Source organism: Triticum urartu, chromosome 3A (assembly GCF_056163025.1).
Source record: "Triticum urartu cultivar PI428250 chromosome 3A, HENAU_Tu73, whole genome shotgun sequence".
Taxonomy (NCBI): Eukaryota; Viridiplantae; Streptophyta; class Magnoliopsida; order Poales; family Poaceae; genus Triticum; species Triticum urartu.
Genome location: NC_141875.1, coordinates 545,858,920 through 545,875,808, shown reverse-complemented (window position 1 = coordinate 545,875,808; position 16,889 = coordinate 545,858,920). Strand labels below are relative to the sequence as shown.

Genomic DNA, 16,889 nt, shown 5'->3' with positions numbered 1-16,889 from the left:
ATTATCATAACAATCAGAAGCTAAAGCAAGAGCTGCAATATGAACTTGGTGGGGAAGAGCCTTTTTTCTATCAAAGAGAAAATCATTTCTAGCCTTCCAGAGACACCACAAAAAATTTAAAACACTAGAAATAGAACCATGAGGATGTCCCATACGAAGCAAGTCAAAAAGAATAGAATGCATAGTGGAATGGCCCTGAATTAAAGCATCCGGTCGAAGGAACCAAGGAGAGGAAAACCAAGCCGCACGGGAAAAGTTACACAGAAAAAATAGATGGAACTCATCCTCTTGCTGGCCACAACGACAACATTTTTTAGAAATATGAATGGAAAAACGACCAGCTCGCAAACCCGTAGGCAAGGCCTTTCTAAGTAATCTCCAGGCAAAAGTTTTGACCCTAGGAAGCAAATCCTTCTATTTCCAAATTAATTTGAGAAAATCTAACAAATCCAAAGGAAGAGTAGCAGGCGCATTTCTGGGATTAGCATGAATCTCCTGTAAACAAAGTTTATATGCAGATTTAGAAGAACAAATTCCATTAGGGGTAAGATCCCAACAAAGCAAGTCTGGACTTTCGTCATCAATAATTTCAGTTTGAACAATGAGAGAGGCCAAAGGTTGCTGGAAAAGGGAGAAAACAAGATCATGATTCCAACTTTTTTGACCTGGAAGCCAAAGATCTTTAACTAAAGAAGGATATATAAAACCAAGTTGTTGAGAAATAAGATGATCATGAACCGAGCTCCAAAGAGTGCACCAAGGTGTGCTCCAAATTGAAATATTACCTTGAGATAACTGATAAAAAGAATGAGCTTTAAGTTTAGGCAACAATTTCAAAATAGAGGCCCAGAAAGCTGATTTGGGAGAAATAGCAGTAGCTGTCCAGATAGAAGCATCATGAAAGTACTTAGCCTTAAGCACAAGATGCAAGTGAGAAGAAGGGAACTTGGCTAACCTCCAGGCAGCAGAAATAAGAAGACTCTCATTAATAGCTTTTAAATTTCTGACACCTAAGCCACCTTCATCTTTTGAATTGCAAATGTCCTTCCATGCTCTAAGGCGAAGACTCTTTTTTGAGTCATTTTCTCGAACACCTGTCCACCAAAAATTCCTAATAACAGCAGTAAGCTTAGCAATGAATTTCTTCGTAAACAAGATATTAGCCATGTAATAGACAGGGATAGCCGAGAAAACCGAGCGAATCAATTCAAGTCTGGCAGCATGAGAAAGCATGTTAGCTTTATAAATGGGCAACTTATTCAGAAATTTGTCTAGAACAAAGTTATATGCAGCAGCTCTTCTTTTTGCAGGAAGAACAAGTGGATGACCAAGATGAGTGAAATTGCTATCCAGATTAGAAACAGGGAAAATCTGCTTAATATCCTGCATCATAGCTTGAGGAACATGAGAACTGAAAAGAATGGCTGATTTGGCCCAATTTGGAGTTTGACCTGAGATAGAACAAAAATGATTAATAAGATCAGCCATAGTGCGAGCTTCTTGAAGACTGGCTTGCCCACAAACCAACAAGTCATCTGCAAATAACAAAGAGTGGATAGAAGGGCAATTTGGTCCAAGCGAAATACCCTGCAAATGATGAGCAGCAAGAGCTTCGTTGAGAGCAATAGATAATTCATTGATGGCAATAACAAACAAAAAAGGAGACATCGGACAGCCCTGACGAATACCTCGAAAGCTCCTAAACTTGTGAGAGGGTTGTCCATTAATCAGCATAGAGAACGTAGGAGAAGAAACACATGCATGAATTAAATTAATGAAGTGACCATGCAGCCCTTTATGAGCAAGAGCAGACACAATAAAATTCCATTCTAGACGATCAAAAGCTTTGGCTAGATCTATCTTAAGCATGAAAGCACTGTGTTTCCAAGATTTAAGAGAGAAAGAGTGGGCAATCTCCTGGGCAATAATGATGTTATCACTAATACGTCTACCCTCAATGAAAGCTTGTTGAGCAGGATCGATATAATCAGGAAGATGAGGCTTGATCCTATTAGCAAGCGACTTCGCAATGATTTTGTAAACAACATTACAAAGGCTAATAGGGCGATAGTCCATGGGAACTTGAGGCACAAGCTTTTTCGGAATAAGAGCAATGTTAGTGTCATTAATATGTGGAGGCAAAATACCAGTAGTGTAAAAGTTAATGACAAGTTGAGTGACTTCATCTCATATCCAGTCCCAGGCCGCCAAATAAAATTCAACATTAAACCCATCTGGCCCTGGAGAAGCATTCAATTTCATTTCTTTGAGAATCTGTAAAACCTCATGTTTATCAGGAAGAGCATAGGTAGGATCCAGAGAGTCACTAGGCCAATGTGTATCAAGATAAGGCCTATCAGCATTATTATCGGGAGATGAGAAAATATAACGAAAATAATTAACAAAAGTGTTAGTGATAGCACTAGGTTTGAAATGGATCGTATCATTCTCATCCTTAACAGAACAAATAGTATTCCTCTTCCTACGTTTAACCACTGCTTGATGGAAAAATTTAGTATTACGATCTCCAGCAGTATCCCAACCTTTCTTACTTCTCTGCTTATAGAATTGGTTAAGATTAGAAAGAGTTTGCTCATACCTGAAAATAAGAGAACTTTCCAATGCATGATTCTGCGGTTGCAAAGGAAGTTGTTGAATTTGATTAATCTTCGATTCTAGGTCAAGAAGATCCTGCTGGAGAGGCTTTTTTTCTTGCACCACATCTTTAAGGAACCTGCCAAATAAGAGGTTTTGGCTGCAAAGGAGTGAACTGAGCAATTATTCCATGCAGATTTAGCAAAACTAGCGAAATCTTTCTCCAGCAGCCACCAATTTTCAAACTTAAATGTTTGCTTAGGTTTAACAAAAGTACCTTCAGTAGACACTAGAATGGGGGCATGATCACTAAGAATAATAGGCAAGTTGAGGACTTTAGTATTAGGATAATGCATGCACCATTCAGAATTAACCAAGCAGCGATCAAGGCGTCTATAAATAGGTTTCGAAGTGTGTTGTTTACTACGCCAAGTATACGCAGGACCACTAAAACCTATATCATAGAATCCACAATTTTTAACAAGAGAGCGGAAAACATTCATACGATAATAGTTAACATTGCCATTACAACCATCCGTATCATACAAGATGTCATTAAGGTCTCCCATACACATCATGGGCAGACCCAGATTATCATACACAAGAGTTGAAATCTCACTCCAAATGGCAGTAGTTTGTCTATGATAGGGATCACCATATATACAGACCAAACAAAATTGGACACCAGTGGTTACATGAAGTACAGTAGCTAATATATAGTGGAAGGAAGCAGCATGAATAGTGACTTTGAGATCATCATTCCACATTAGCCAGAGCCCTCCAGAGGCCCCTCTCGAAGGAACAACAAAACTGTTGGCAACATCAAATCTATTAACCAGATCAATTGATCGCACTTTAGAAGATTTTATTTCAGAAACAAAAGTTACCTGCGCTTTAGTAGAACGGATCAGATTAGCCAGAAATAGCATACGATCATTGCTGAGGCTCCGGCCCATGCCTCGGCAATTCCACGCTATAGCTTTCATGGCACCCAAGATCCTTAAGGACGATGCATTGCTGACCCCTGCGCGAGAGAGAGGGCTTAAACCAGACAAAAAGATTGCGCAAAAGCAGATCCAGCAAAACAGGTTTTGGGAAACTTGAATCGAAGATTATAAGTGGGACAAGTTGAGAGGAACAGAAAACAAAAACAAGGGGATTGGAGGAGTGGAAGACGGGAAAGGTAGAAAGAATAGCAAAGGCTGGGGATGGACTGGATCCGGTCGGATCGAACGACGCCGCATCAGATCCGGTCAGAAAGATCGCCTCCGGCTTGAATCCGGCAGGAACAAGGGGAAAGGAAAGGGATCTGAGAGAAAGGAAACAGAGATAGAAGTAGCGACAGAGCAGGGAAGAGTGGATCAGCTAGGGAAGAAGGTGGGGTGGAGGAGAGGAAGGAGAAGAAGAGGGGAAGAAGGGGATCGGCATCACGCCAGTCGCCGGCAGCCGTCGGAAGTCCAATACGTCTCCCCGTTAGGTTTGTTACCATCAGCATGAGGTTCCTGGTTAGCTGGTTAGTGGACACATCAGTATACGTACATCACCGTCGTGTTCATGTGTCATGAGAGGCATGAGCTTAGTTTGTGCTTGTGGACTAGAGCACGAGCTTGCCATCAACATTGCACTGGCAAACATAGAAGCAAAGAAAGATGCACTCGGCTCCAAACTGTTGTATAAACGCCACCCTAAATAATTCCAAAATTCGTCCGCACGCACCTACGTATTCACATTTACATTTCGCAACACTGATCACATCACGACTGAGTGAGGAGGAGCCCGGTGGACGTCCTCTCCGGGGAGGAGTCGTCGGCCCTGGCGCTCCTCGTGTGGTTCCTGTCCACGCCACGGGTGCCGTTGCTGCTCCTCATCCGCGCCCTGAAGCCCCTGCATGACTGCATGTGCGAGTGCAGATCCTGCGGCTTGAACTCCTTCCCGCACTGCCTGAAAGTGGTTAAGATCGATGCTCGTGGTCAGTACCCCCAGTATTACCATCAGCGTTCAAAAATTAATTTACTCGCAAAATAAATCTTTTGAACTGAAAAAGATACTAATTTCTTGGAAGCTAACGATCGTGACAGCAATACATCAAGTGGCCCTGCGGGTTGTACAGATTCGGGCTCAACGTTTCGTTCGCCTGGACCACGCCTTTTGAAGTTAGTTTGGACTCTCTCCCGGGCTGGTGTGTGGCCAGCCTACCCAAACCAGAAAGGTGTTCCGTTTAGGCCTAGCTAGGCGAGCTTTTGAGGCTGGCACAAGAAGGACGACAGGGCCCACACGAAATCCGACGGGCTAACCTTAAAACCGAGTCCACTCATTTTTTTCCTAGTGCCCCATGGGCGTCGCACGAGGACACTGCACACGTTCGCAAGACGTATACCCGCCCAATCCCAGACAGAACGACCGCACCGAACTTAACCGACGTGCACGAGACCCGGTCCGTCTAGAGAACCGATCATCGAGTGAGTCTACCCTACGACCAACGGAGGAGGAGGAGGAGGAGGAAGGAGTGGCGCTTACGAGCAGAGCGGCAGGCTCGCCGGCTTGTGCGCGGCCGCGACGGCGCCGGGACGCTTCCCTCCCTCCGGCTTCGCCTTGTCTTTCCCGCCTCGCCGCAGCCTCACCTTCCTGTTCATGCTGCCAACGCCCAGAATCAGTAACAAAACTCTACATCGAATTTGACAAAATCGAATCCAGAAACGGCACTCACTGGATGCCGCAGCCGTCCATGCCGGGGCACACGGGCGTCGTGTCCCGGCGGTCCTCGTCGTCGTCGGAGCCACCTCTCGCCCGAGGCAGCGCGACGGGCTGGAGCGCGGCGGCGTCCACGGAGTCGGCCGCGCCGCACGTGAGGATGCTGTGGAGCACCCGCGCCACGCGCATCCTCCGCGCCCTCCCCACGGCCGGCTGCTGCTTCCTGACGCCCGGCGCCGCCGCCCGCACCACCAACGCCTGCCGCTCTGTCGTGACCGCACGTCTCGCGGCCTCCTGCTGCCGCCGCTTTCGCTCCTCGAGGTCCAGCGGCAGGACGATCCTGAAATGCGCCGCCTCGCCCTCGCTGCTCGGCGAGTCCTGGTCGATCGGCGGCGGCGGCTTCGGGGAGCTCTCGTCGGAGTCTGGCGCCGCCTGGAGCTCCTCCTCGGCCTGCTTCCGGCCCTTTTCTTCCGTCCGGTGCAGCTTCTTCTCGTCTGCCAAGGAAGAAGGCTTTGGCACGTCGGCGCAAGGAGGAGGAGGAGGAGGGGTTCCACGCACGTCGCAGCCCTTGAGCACGTACTCGTTGTCGGAGATGGGCGTGATGAGGTCATCGTCCATTAGGTCCTGCCATACGTACCCGGCCTTGTACTTTCTGCACTTCAACAGGCGATTATTAATGGCGAGAATCCATTAACGGAAGGAGCACAAGGAAACAGCTAATCAGATCAATGGGATATAAAACATTGCCGAAATAAAAAGCCAGAATGATTGCACCCCAAAAATGAATCGCTTACCTTTTGTAGGCCCAGGAGAAGTTCTCCGGCATGTCCTTGCCGCGGACCTCCGAGAGCCACCGCTTCACATCTGAATTATAATCGACGGCGACACGCCGCCATTGCCGTTAGCCGCATGCAAAAGGGATCGACGAAGAAGAAGAGGAAGAAGAAGAGGCAGTGGGTACGTACCCCGGAGGCGCACGCCGGAGCGGTGGAGGTGGTTGACGCGGAAGAGGTGGGGGTGGTCGGTCCTGCCGCCGCGGCTGAGGAAGTACACCACGTTGATCCTCCTGACCTCGCCGGCGCCACCCCCCTTGTTGTAGGAGTCCATGGCCTTCTCCATCGACGACGACAACGCGAAAGGAACAAGGAGAGCGCGGTGGCACCAAAGCTACAGCTGCGATCTATTTAAGACGCACGCCGCCAGGCGTGGATCTTTGGCTGACAGTTGTTATGTGCAGGCCGGCAGTGGGAGGGAGGACGGCCGCCGGCGTGCGACGGTCAGTTCGAGGATCAAGGGACGCTCGCGTGGCTCGAGATGCTAGCGTCGCGTTGGACGACGCCTCACTGACCGAGTCGGGGGGCCGGACTCCTCCTGAGGTGGATAGTTTAGGTTCGGGAATCTCTCGCGGCCGAGGATTACTATGGGGGAAACTAGTATTTATATGGAGATGGAGAGAGAGGTCTGGTGATGGATGGGATGGCCCACCTCGTAGGTCGTTATGGGGAGGAATAATCGCCATTCAAGACCGTGCCACATTCCTTACTTATAATATTCAGTTTTGCTAAAGCACATCTAGATGTGCCATAAATATTGCACATCTAAATTTTATGTCATTGATCTTACGTTGAGATTCGTGTGGATATTTCTTTTTTTCTTTTTTCTTTTCTCTTTATGCTTGATTCACTCACTTAGATGTGCAATAACTAAAGCACATCTAGATGTGCCCTAGACACACCCTATAATATTTCCTTCACTGGTAAAGTTGGAGTTTAATACCCATCTTGTCGTTGCAACGGTTTGAGTTTTTTCTTATTTTTTGTTGCTTGGTTTGAGGTTTGCTTGTCACGCGTTCCGTGCGTAAATTTATTAAAAAGAATTAACCGAGCTGTTTTTTTCTTCTTCTTTCTTTTCAATCAAGGAAAAGATCAACGTGCCGACAATCCACAAATAGAATTTCATTGCGAGTTTGTTTTAAACACAGCACAAACGCAAATGCTCATACATCTTCCTTCTTCAAGGTGTTCCTCTCTGTTCCTTGACTTCCAGGGTAGTCCAACTTGGTAAGTTCCAACCAGCAATAGCACTGCAGTAGTGACCTAACGAGTGATGATGACCGTGGTAAGTTCAGCAAGGACAAATGAAACGTGGACCTCACCGACATCCTCCAACCTTTTCCGGCCAACCGCTCTTCCTTTCCAATGAAATATCTTGGTCTCCCTCTGTCGGTCAAGAGGTTGAAGCGGATCCACTTCCAACCACTTGAGGATAAGATTGCTGCCCACCTTGCTCCTGGGATGGGAAAACATGTTGCTTCACCTGGAAGGGTTGCGTTGGTTAAATCCGTCCTTATTGCCATTGCCATTTACTACATGACGACACTGAATCTTCCGATCGAAGTATTGAACAAGATTGATGCTCTAAAGGCGAGCTTACCTATGGGCGGGGTGCGACAAGGTCACTGGAGGCAAATGCAAGATTAACTGGGATCAAGTGTGCCGATCCAAGCTCCAGGGAGGCATTGGTATCTTAAATTTGCCGTTGCCCTCCGTATTCGATGGTTGTGGTTTGAATGGATGGACCCGATTAAGCCTTGGGTGGGGCTGGGGAACCCATGTGACAGTGCTGACCGCGACATCTTTGCGGTTGCTACCAAAGTGAAGATTGGTGATGGCCTTCGTGCTTCTTCCTGGGAGTCTGCCTGGCTTGGGGAGCTGAGGCCCAAAGATATTGCTCCCCACATATTCTTACTATCCAGAAGAAAGAACTGCTCGGTCCAAAAGGTGATACACAACAACTTTTGGGTCTCCCAAATTAACATCAGTGCGGGCATCTCTGTTCATCATCTAACTGAGTTCGTCAATCTATGGGAAAAGCTCTCCCCCATTCACCTCAACCTGGATAGGACGGATACCATCTCCTGGAAGCTAACAAATGATGGCCACTACTCCGCCGCATCGGCATATGAGGTCCAGTTCAGGGGCTTAGTTGACACGGAGCTTGTGTGCAAACGGTCTGGAAGAATTGGGCTCCTTCAAAATGCAAGTTTTTCGCCTGGCATGTCATCAACAACAGGGGTTGGACGGCAGATCAGCTGCAGCGACGTGGATAGCCTAATTGCAACCTTTGCCCCGTTTGTAAACAAGTCCAAGAATCAGCGGCACACCCTTCTCTTCCAATGCAGATACACAACTAGAGTTTGGGCTTTGATCAAGGTTTGGCTTGGGCTTCATGACGTGAACCTTGTGGAGTGGGTCACATGAATCCAGTTAAAGAATGATGGAGCCTCAACGCGACCAGGAAGACACAGTCCAGAAAGCCGCTCATCTCCTCATGCTACTCGTTTCATGGGAAATTTGGAAGGAATGGAATGCAAGGGTCTTCCGCAACTTGGCGGTGCCGGTTGATGTTATTGTCGCTAGGATCAAAGAAGAGTGTAATATGTGGTGTCTCGCTGGAGCAAAGCATTTGTGCAATTCAATGCCGTGAGAGTGATGTTTTGTAATTCGGCCGTTACAAACTCTAAACCTTCTTCCTTGTTTAATGAAAATGATAAAAAAAATTGCCGAGTTTTTTTTAAAAAAATTGTTCTTAACAGCATCTACCGTGCAATCTCTCCTCAAACTGGCCAAATCAGAACTGCACCCTCTTTTTTGTCCCTTTTTTTTTGCGGGTGTGCACCTCCCTCTTCCTCAAAACATTGAAGAATTGCACCCCTGGGAGCTTCTGCCTCTGCTACCGACTGTTTTGGAAGGCTGTAACTTGGTCGTAGCTACTCGTAAGCCTGCCATTTGTCGACTACTTTTCGACCAAAGGAAAAAACTATCTGGCCGCTTATCGTACGGCAGCGTTGTGTCTATTATATTCCTCGTAGGCTTTGCCACGGTACGCACTTGCATTCTCCGGCATAAAACGAATTCTGAATTCGTTTCTCATAATGTTTCCTCGCTAGGACTTTGTGTTTCTTAGTTAATGTGTGTTGGGTCAACCTAACGACGTGTTGGTACGTACATGTCGATGCCGACGGTTGCAACAGCTTCACGGTGTACTGCACCGTCGCTTTCTAGCTTAGCCAGCTTCTTTTAAATAACTCTACTCCGTACAGGAGGACCTCAGGCTAAGCCGAGTTCGTACCCATTTGCAGCGACTATATACAACTACCCTCATCCTAATTTATTGGTCCTTATTGTATTTTGTGCCAAGTTTTGATCATATGTTTAACTGACAAAATACTCATGCATGTCATAAAAATTTATACTACTGAAAACTATGTTTAAATACGAATCCAATGATATAATTTTTGTTTACATGCATTAACATTTTGTTTGTTAAATTTTTAATCAAAATTTGTCATAAACTACAAAATAGACCAATAAATCAGAACGGAGATAGCATTATAAAGGAAGAATAATGCCGTACTGATGTTAAAAAAAAGGAAGAATAATGCCTAGATGATGGTTGTTCGCACGCGACAGGTGACAGGTTTCCTCGGTATTAACGACCGCGTAGCAACATTTTGTGACATGTTAACCGTTCCCACTCTTTGGCCATGGATTTTGCATGGTTAAAATGTTGATGTATACTACGTGGGTTAGTATACAAGTACCTCTTCATTCCGAGCATAACTTTGACCATTGATTTTACTAGAAGTTTATTCAAAAAGTTCAAGAAAACATAGGTATATGATAAACAAAATATACTACTCCCTTGTATTGGAGGGAATATTATGACTATTTTGATATGCTTCCTGCAGCATGTAGTTTACATTTTCTTTATTAACTCAAAGAAGGCTCAGAGGAACATAGTTTCTGATTAAAATTTACACGCTAATATAAAACTTAACAACGAACCAACATGTGGTTGGATGGTTAGAAGGACAATGATATTCTCAGTCCATAAAGTTTGAAGCGCTAGACTTGACACTGGTGCTCGCATTTTTCTGGATTTTTTAGGTCTTTCGGTGATATGCGTTCGGTGGAAGGAGATGTCTCCGTCGACTAAGAAAACATCTGTGGCGACTTCGTCAATCTCAAGACGATTTACCAGCTCAGAAAGGTAGGATGTGCATGCGTATGTTCATAGAAGTGAGTGTATATGTGTGTTTATAAGCGTCTACATATGTACTGTGTTAAAGAAATATGAAATTTAACAATGTATCAAGGCATTTTCCTCTAAAAAAACTTAACGTATATCATCGAAAATATGTTTGCCGGTAGTGTCCTATTATATTTTTGCAGAACACTAAGGGCATGTACAATGGTTCTATCTTAACAATGCCACGTAAGATAAATGATGAGATGGAGGAGAGAGAAATCATAAAAAAAGGCTTGTCTTCTCTTATTTAAAAGACAAGAGATGATCTTTTAGCACAATTTGTCTCATAACATTTTTAGGAATAGCTAGTTATTTAAGATAAAACTAAGATATAACCTACTGTAGACATGTTTTTTTGTCTTCTCTAAATTACATGCAAAACTTAAGATAAAACTTGCCGCAAAAAAAAACTTAAGATAAGACTATTTTATCAGTCATTGTACATGCCCTAAGACCCCAGATGAGGCACCGAATGCACCAGGAGGAACAAAACGGCCCTAATCCCAAATCAACCGACGCGTAGGAAGCCCTATATGTTCGCCGCAACTGGACAAATATTGGGCTGTGTTGGCCCAGACTACGCCAAAAAGGTTGATCCTTAGGGTCTGTTTAGTGTTGCTCCGTTTCATTAATAATCAAATTCTAAAAAAGGTCAGTTTCATGTCTAAAAAAATTAAAATCAGTTTCACTCTATTAAATTCATTTTAAACGAGTTTCGTACAGAAGTTGCAGTTTTATGAAAGAGCAGCTTATCATGTTTGTCTTTCAGCTTCATTGCAAAAAATAAAATGTTTGTCTTTCAGCTAGCTCTAGCTTCAAGAATAAGAAATTTGATGAAAAATATCTATTTGAGTAGACAACTTGAGAAAAACGAAGAGGTATCCATTTATTGATGACAGTGGTGGGTAATTTTCCCTCAACTCGAGCTTCTACAGTTTGAAGCCCCGTGTAGAGCTTCACAAAAAAAAGATGACGTATCCCAGATTCTTATTTTTTTGCGAAGCGTCATATGGTGCAACTACCCCGTTTGAGTTGTAATTTCTAGAGCGGAGCTGGATTTTAGGGAGCAAAGCAGTTCTATACATGCCTTATAATTTGTTTAACCCTTAATTTATTTACTTAGAGCATCTCCAACAGTTCTCTTTATCCCAAATAAAATCTTTGTATTGGAGGAGTTGAGCCAAACAACAGCTTGAATAGTCCCCTTTCCTCAATAATTTTTTAGTGACCACCGAAAAGGTAACCCATATTCCCCTATTTGAAGGGAGAGTTGGCCCTCTCCCGATCCAATCCTCAATTCTTTCACGTCAGCGCACCGGCGGCGTTTCATCGCACTACAGCCCACCGTCGCCATCCCAGCCGCCGAAAGTTGTCGGATCACATCGGTCACTTTGATAGACCGCCACCGTCGCACATAGTTAGATCGCCACCGCAGATCGTCATACCGCCACCGCCCGTCACCACCCACAGGCCACCTCTGCGGCCGCATATTGATCGGACCATCGTCGCGCCGCCACACTGTGTCGCCGCCCACCGGTCGTTGTCGGTAGCTTGTATCACGTATGTCAGGTTGACAAGTGGGCCCCTTATGTCAGTTTGGTTCTGGGGTTGAGGTTATTGGGGATCTGCCGAAGCGTTCATCCCCAATAACTAAAAAAGTGCTATCGGGAGCCCTAATAAGTTGTTATTGAGGAAGGTTTTTTGGATGATTTGTTGGAGATGCTTTTAAGAAGTTGTTTTTACTCCCTCCATTTTTATCTTTGCATATTAGAGTTGACTGAAGTCAAACTTCGTAAAGTTTGACCAAGTTTATAGAAAACAATATAGACATTTATTATAATAAATCTATACGATGTGAAAGTACATTTAATAATAAATCTAATGTTGTTGATTTGTTACTGTATATTTTAATATTTTTGTATATAAACTTGGTCAAAGTTTGTAAAGCTTGACTTTGACCAAAGCTAATATATGAACTAAATAAAAACGAAGAGAGTATTTTTCATACTTATTTTTTTCCTCAGTGAGACTTTTCATTTATTCATAATCAATCATGACAGTACAACAAACGTCAGAGATAACAAAAAAAATCTTGAGATTGACAAAGTCATTATATGCGACGCCTCATAATCAATGAAAAATGTCGTCTTTCATTGAACAAACATCGCCAAAAAGTTTAAAATAATTCCAAAAAATGCAACCACCAGTACAAAGCTAAGGACTTGAACCCTGATGGACAGGTTCCACCACAAAGAACATCTACATATGCCACCTTATCAACTCCACTAATTTTTTTATCCCAATATGCATGCATGAAAAATGCTACTTATACTAATTCCCTTAACACACGTACGCATCCTATTATTGGCCTCACTACTTTTTTTGCGTGAAACTTTTGATCTATTCATCCTTAATCATGACAGTACAACGAACATTAAAAATAATAAAAATTACATCCAGATCCGTAGACCACCTAGCAACGACTAAAGCACCAGAAGCGAGTCGAAGGCGTGCCGCCGTCATCGCCCCTACCTCGCCGGAGCCATACACAACTTGTTGTAGTAAACATTCGGAAAGTTGTCATGCTAAGGCCTCATAGGACCAACGCACCAGAACAACAACCGTCGCCGACGAAGAGAAGTGTAGATCGAAAAGATCCAACCTAAAGACACACGAATAAAGAAGAACAAAGAACGGATCCGAGCAGATCAACCAAAGACGACCATCGACCGAATCCCGCGAGATCCGGCAGAGACACACCCCCACACGCCTCCGGACGATGCTAGGCACACCAGTAGGACAGGGGCTAGGCTGGGAGAATCTTATTCTAATTTCAGGAAGCCGTCAATGTCTTGTCTTTCTGAGCAGAACACAAACCCTAACCAAACTTGAAGTAACACCTAAGAACGGAACCCTTCCACCGGCAAGGGATGGGATCCACCATGCACTCATGACCCTAAAGCAACAGGAGACGTGGCAAATCGGCGGCTCCGCTACCGGGAGGCAGAAACCCTTGTTGCCTTTCCTTGAGAGGAGAGACAAAGGAAGGACGGACGGGCGTGGTGTCACTACTTTTATATCTCCCTGTGTGCATAAATAGTACTTGTGTTTTATAAATATCCCCTCCGTTTCTAAATATAAGTCTTTTTAGAGATTTCAATATGAATATATGTATATAGATGGATTTTAGAGTGTAAATTCATTTATTTTGCTTCGTATAAAGTCCATATTATAATTTTTAAAAAGGTTTATATTTAGGAACGGAGGGAGTATATAATAATCAAATACAATAAATCATAGTATGTATATTTTTTAACCTTTGATCTCAAATTTAAATTCTAAGACAATTAAATCTCGTTAAAATAATATATTGCAAATGTCAACATCTATTCCCTCCGTCCTAAAATAAATATAAATCAACTACATTTATTTTGGGACAGAGAGACTATGTTGAGTCGGCCATATTCATGGGCGCATTTTGTTCTTTGAGAACTTCGTGGGCGGGGCTAGTAGCTCTTGCGGTTGCTGGAGCCTGGAGGAGTCTCCACGCCGCGCCCGCGGAACGCAACGCGCCAGAAGACGGGCAGGATGCCCTTTGTCCACCCCCAGCCGCCGCTGCACATATTCTTCGTGGATCGCCGCTGCACCGATTCCGCCTCCGGGCCGCCACTCCCCGCGCAACCGGAGAGACGAAACCATCGGCTCCTGCCACAGATTGCGCACACTACCAGTGCTAGCCTTAGCCTGTCTCTTCAGGTTCTTGTTCGAACCAATGTGCCTCTTCGCTTCCTGTATGTTCCGCTTCACTCTGTTTGACTCTGTTCGGTGCGATTCAATTCTCTGGAGGGGGCGTGTGTTTGCGTTCGTCATGGCGCTCAGTTTTGACTTTCTACCTTACCGGTGCATCTCCTGTGAGCCTGATATTGATAATGTTATTTTTGTAAAATTCAGGATGTCATAGGCTCACATCATAGAAGGTGCCGAACTTTTCTTTTTCCTCATCTTATTCGTAGACTCACATCAGATACTTTTTTTTAGGGGATCACATCAGATACATACATACATGCAACACACACCACCCACCCGTCGTGCCGCTGGAGAGCTGAACCGAACGGCAGGACGGGGTGGCTATTCTTTCTGCAGTTCTACTCTGTTCTAGGCCTCTAGGGGCATATGCTATTGCTATAACTGAAAGCAACAGCTCAAGGGAAGCACACATACACACGACACGCATATATAAATCGCACATGTACTACTACCAGTACGTTAGGTACGTAGCTCGGCTCGGATGGTTCGTCGGTCGGTCGGTCGGTCGGCCGTCGTCTGGACCGCGTACGTGTTTCGATCAGCTCACGAATATGATGGACGGGTCGCAGCAGCACTCGTCGACGAGGCAGCAGCAGCACAGAGCAGCCAGGCTATTCGTACGTAGTTTGCGGGCATGCAAGCACAGAGCACCTCAGATTAGCACTGCCCACATAGTTTACGCAGAGGAAATTAAGAAAAACCGTCAGGTTCGTAGCTTTTTATTACCATCCTTCGAGGAATCCCGTCTGCCGTCTCGGCGGCGGGGCGTACTGCGGCGGCGCCATCACCGGCGGTCCGTTGTAATACCCTGCATGTGCGCGCGCGTTCCAGTTTCAGTTTCATGCAAGGCAGTGAGCGTGAGCAAACAAGAAGGGGAAAAGGGAAATGGAATGCAAGAAACACAAACATATATTCGTCTATCTATCATGCGTGGGAGTTACCTTGGTTGTGTGGGTACGAGTACCCGTACCTTCGGTCACTCATGTTGGTCACTGACTATGAACTATGAACCCTAGCTGCAGATGGCTGCCTGCTAGCAGAAGTGGACCGGCCGGTGCTGGACCTAGAGGGAGTATAAATAGCGGCTGCAAACCGAAGATCAAGTGGCCTGCTAGTATATTTTTGCCGTGGATTGCACTTTTAGTGGCGCTTCTGAAACATTCGGCGGGCCGCTGTCGGCAGCTCATCGATCCTAGGCGGCAGCGAGGGGAAACGAATAAAGCTACTCGATCGTTATCCGATTATTATCTCTTTGCTTCCTTTTAATTCCGCCCTTCCTTTTTGACCTTCCGTGGATTATTCCTGCCTTTAACTTCAAGCAAATGGGGGGATCATATTCATACGATTGAACTCTATCTCTGCTTGCTGTCGCTATTTACAATTACAGTAGTTATCTAACAAGCGCTAGGGATCGATGCTAATGCGCCACCTTGTAATGTGAACGGCACAACTCGGTAACCAGCATCAGACACCAAAGACGCTGGGAATCTAAACCTCTGCATGCAACGCGAGCTACGATCTTCTTCTTCTTCGTTGGTAAGAGGCAGGTAAAGCGACGTTGCCAACTCGAGACGGCGAGACGAGGAGAATGCATGGTCCGGTTAAATCATCAGAAATCGGTCGACGATTCAAGGGTAGATGCTGGGTTCTTTGTTTCTTTTGCACGATTCGTAGCAACCAGATCGCCTTCTCTAGAGTTTTCTGTGTCTATGCCGCCCTTCCAGCAGGCACACGGGAGTGACGCGTGGTGCACAACCGTGAAACCTAAGCATAAGGGTTCAGATAACCGTCTGCATTTGCAGTTGCAGGTTGCCAGAATTCAGAAACTGTAGGGGATATCGCCACCTTTGAGGAAAAACTAAAGGAAAATCGGCAGGAACGCAGGTTTGTAGCGACTACCATCTCTTCGTAGGAAATGTACCTGACAGATTTCCGAGACATCGACATCAGATTGTGTGGCTTCAGGATCCGGCTTGCCTGCTCTCTCTTCATACTCTCATCCGTGCTTCCACTTTATCCTACAACTGTCTTTTTTTCTTTTTCTTTTTTAATCTAATCATCTCTCCCCCCTGATTTTAAAGGGTGGGGCCGAGCCTTATTTTGTTCCAATCAAATCAAACCACGTATGTGGGAGCACGGATGGACGCACGTGCGGGGAGCAGGCAAGTCTCGTCCGTGGCTTCAACGACAAACTGATCGATAGAAGCATATTTGCTTTAGGTACTTTTTTGGTGTCTTGGTTGGGACGGTGATGCGGCAACGGCGTTCCAAAGTTAGAATAATATCCTCCGGTCATATCCCTGCTCTAGTGGTGCACCTAGCACTGACGAAGGGCGTACGAATATGTGTCCTCCGCAAGGCCGTTTGGATTTGATTGGGCCTCTTTTCTGTTGGTGTCTTTGTAGGGTTAATAAGGTGGCCCGTGGCATGTTCATAAGCATCCAGAATATTTTGGACATGTATAGCCTCTTAGTTACAAGCTTTAAAGAACAACAAAGTATCATTCACAAATAGCAAATGAGATATATCAGTAGCTCTTCCTGTAATTTTTAGCGGGAAATATTGACAATTCAATACCTTGATTTATCAGAGCAGAGAGACCATCAACAACAAACAGAAACAAATATGGAGATGAAGGGTCACCTTGCAGAAGCCTACACATCGGTGCAAAAGAATCCAAGATGGCTCCATCAATTTTTACGTGG

At 45.1% G+C, this 16,889-nt stretch overlaps 1 protein-coding gene and 1 long non-coding RNA gene across 3 annotated transcripts; both read right to left on the bottom strand.

Moving 5' to 3' along the window:
* Positions 1-4,233: 4,233 nt before the first annotated feature.
* Positions 4,234-6,715, bottom strand: LOC125548699 (UPSTREAM OF FLC protein (DUF966)). 2 transcript variants are annotated; one of them, XM_048712251.2, is made up of 5 exons: positions 6,252-6,715; positions 6,081-6,150; positions 5,303-5,938; positions 5,113-5,229; positions 4,234-4,536 (listed from the first exon to the last, which is right to left on the bottom strand). In XM_048712251.2, exons 1-5 carry the CDS (start codon positions 6,403-6,405, stop codon positions 4,350-4,352), a joined length of 1,164 nt encoding a protein of 387 aa, XP_048568208.2. In that variant the 5' UTR covers positions 6,406-6,715; the 3' UTR covers positions 4,234-4,349. The 2 variants fall into 2 exon arrangements, with proteins under 2 accessions (XP_048568208.2, XP_048568209.2); XM_048712252.2 differs by having other exon boundaries at positions 5,113-5,220.
* Positions 6,716-14,350: 7,635 nt separating this feature from the next.
* LOC125544996 (uncharacterized) lies at positions 14,351-15,282 on the bottom strand. The gene is made up of 3 exons (XR_007299873.2): positions 15,126-15,282; positions 14,911-14,992; positions 14,351-14,795 (listed from the first exon to the last, which is right to left on the bottom strand). It is a non-coding gene; the product is annotated as an uncharacterized LOC125544996 (long non-coding RNA).
* Between the last annotated feature and the right edge of the window lie 1,607 nt (positions 15,283-16,889).

Excerpts from the sequence above, each read along its gene's own strand:
- LOC125548699 (XM_048712251.2), bottom strand. The coding sequence starts at position 6,405 with ATGGAGAAGGCCATGGACTCCTACAACAAGGGGGGTGGCGCCGGCGAG. Across the intron at positions 5,230-5,302 it reads ATGGACGGCTGCGGCATCCA|CATGAACAGGAAGGTGAGGC; the intron begins GTGAGTGCCGTT and ends GGGCGTTGGCAG. Across the intron at positions 4,537-5,112 it reads GCGAGCCTGCCGCTCTGCTC|GCAGTGCGGGAAGGAGTTCA; the intron begins GTAAGCGCCACT and ends AACCACTTTCAG.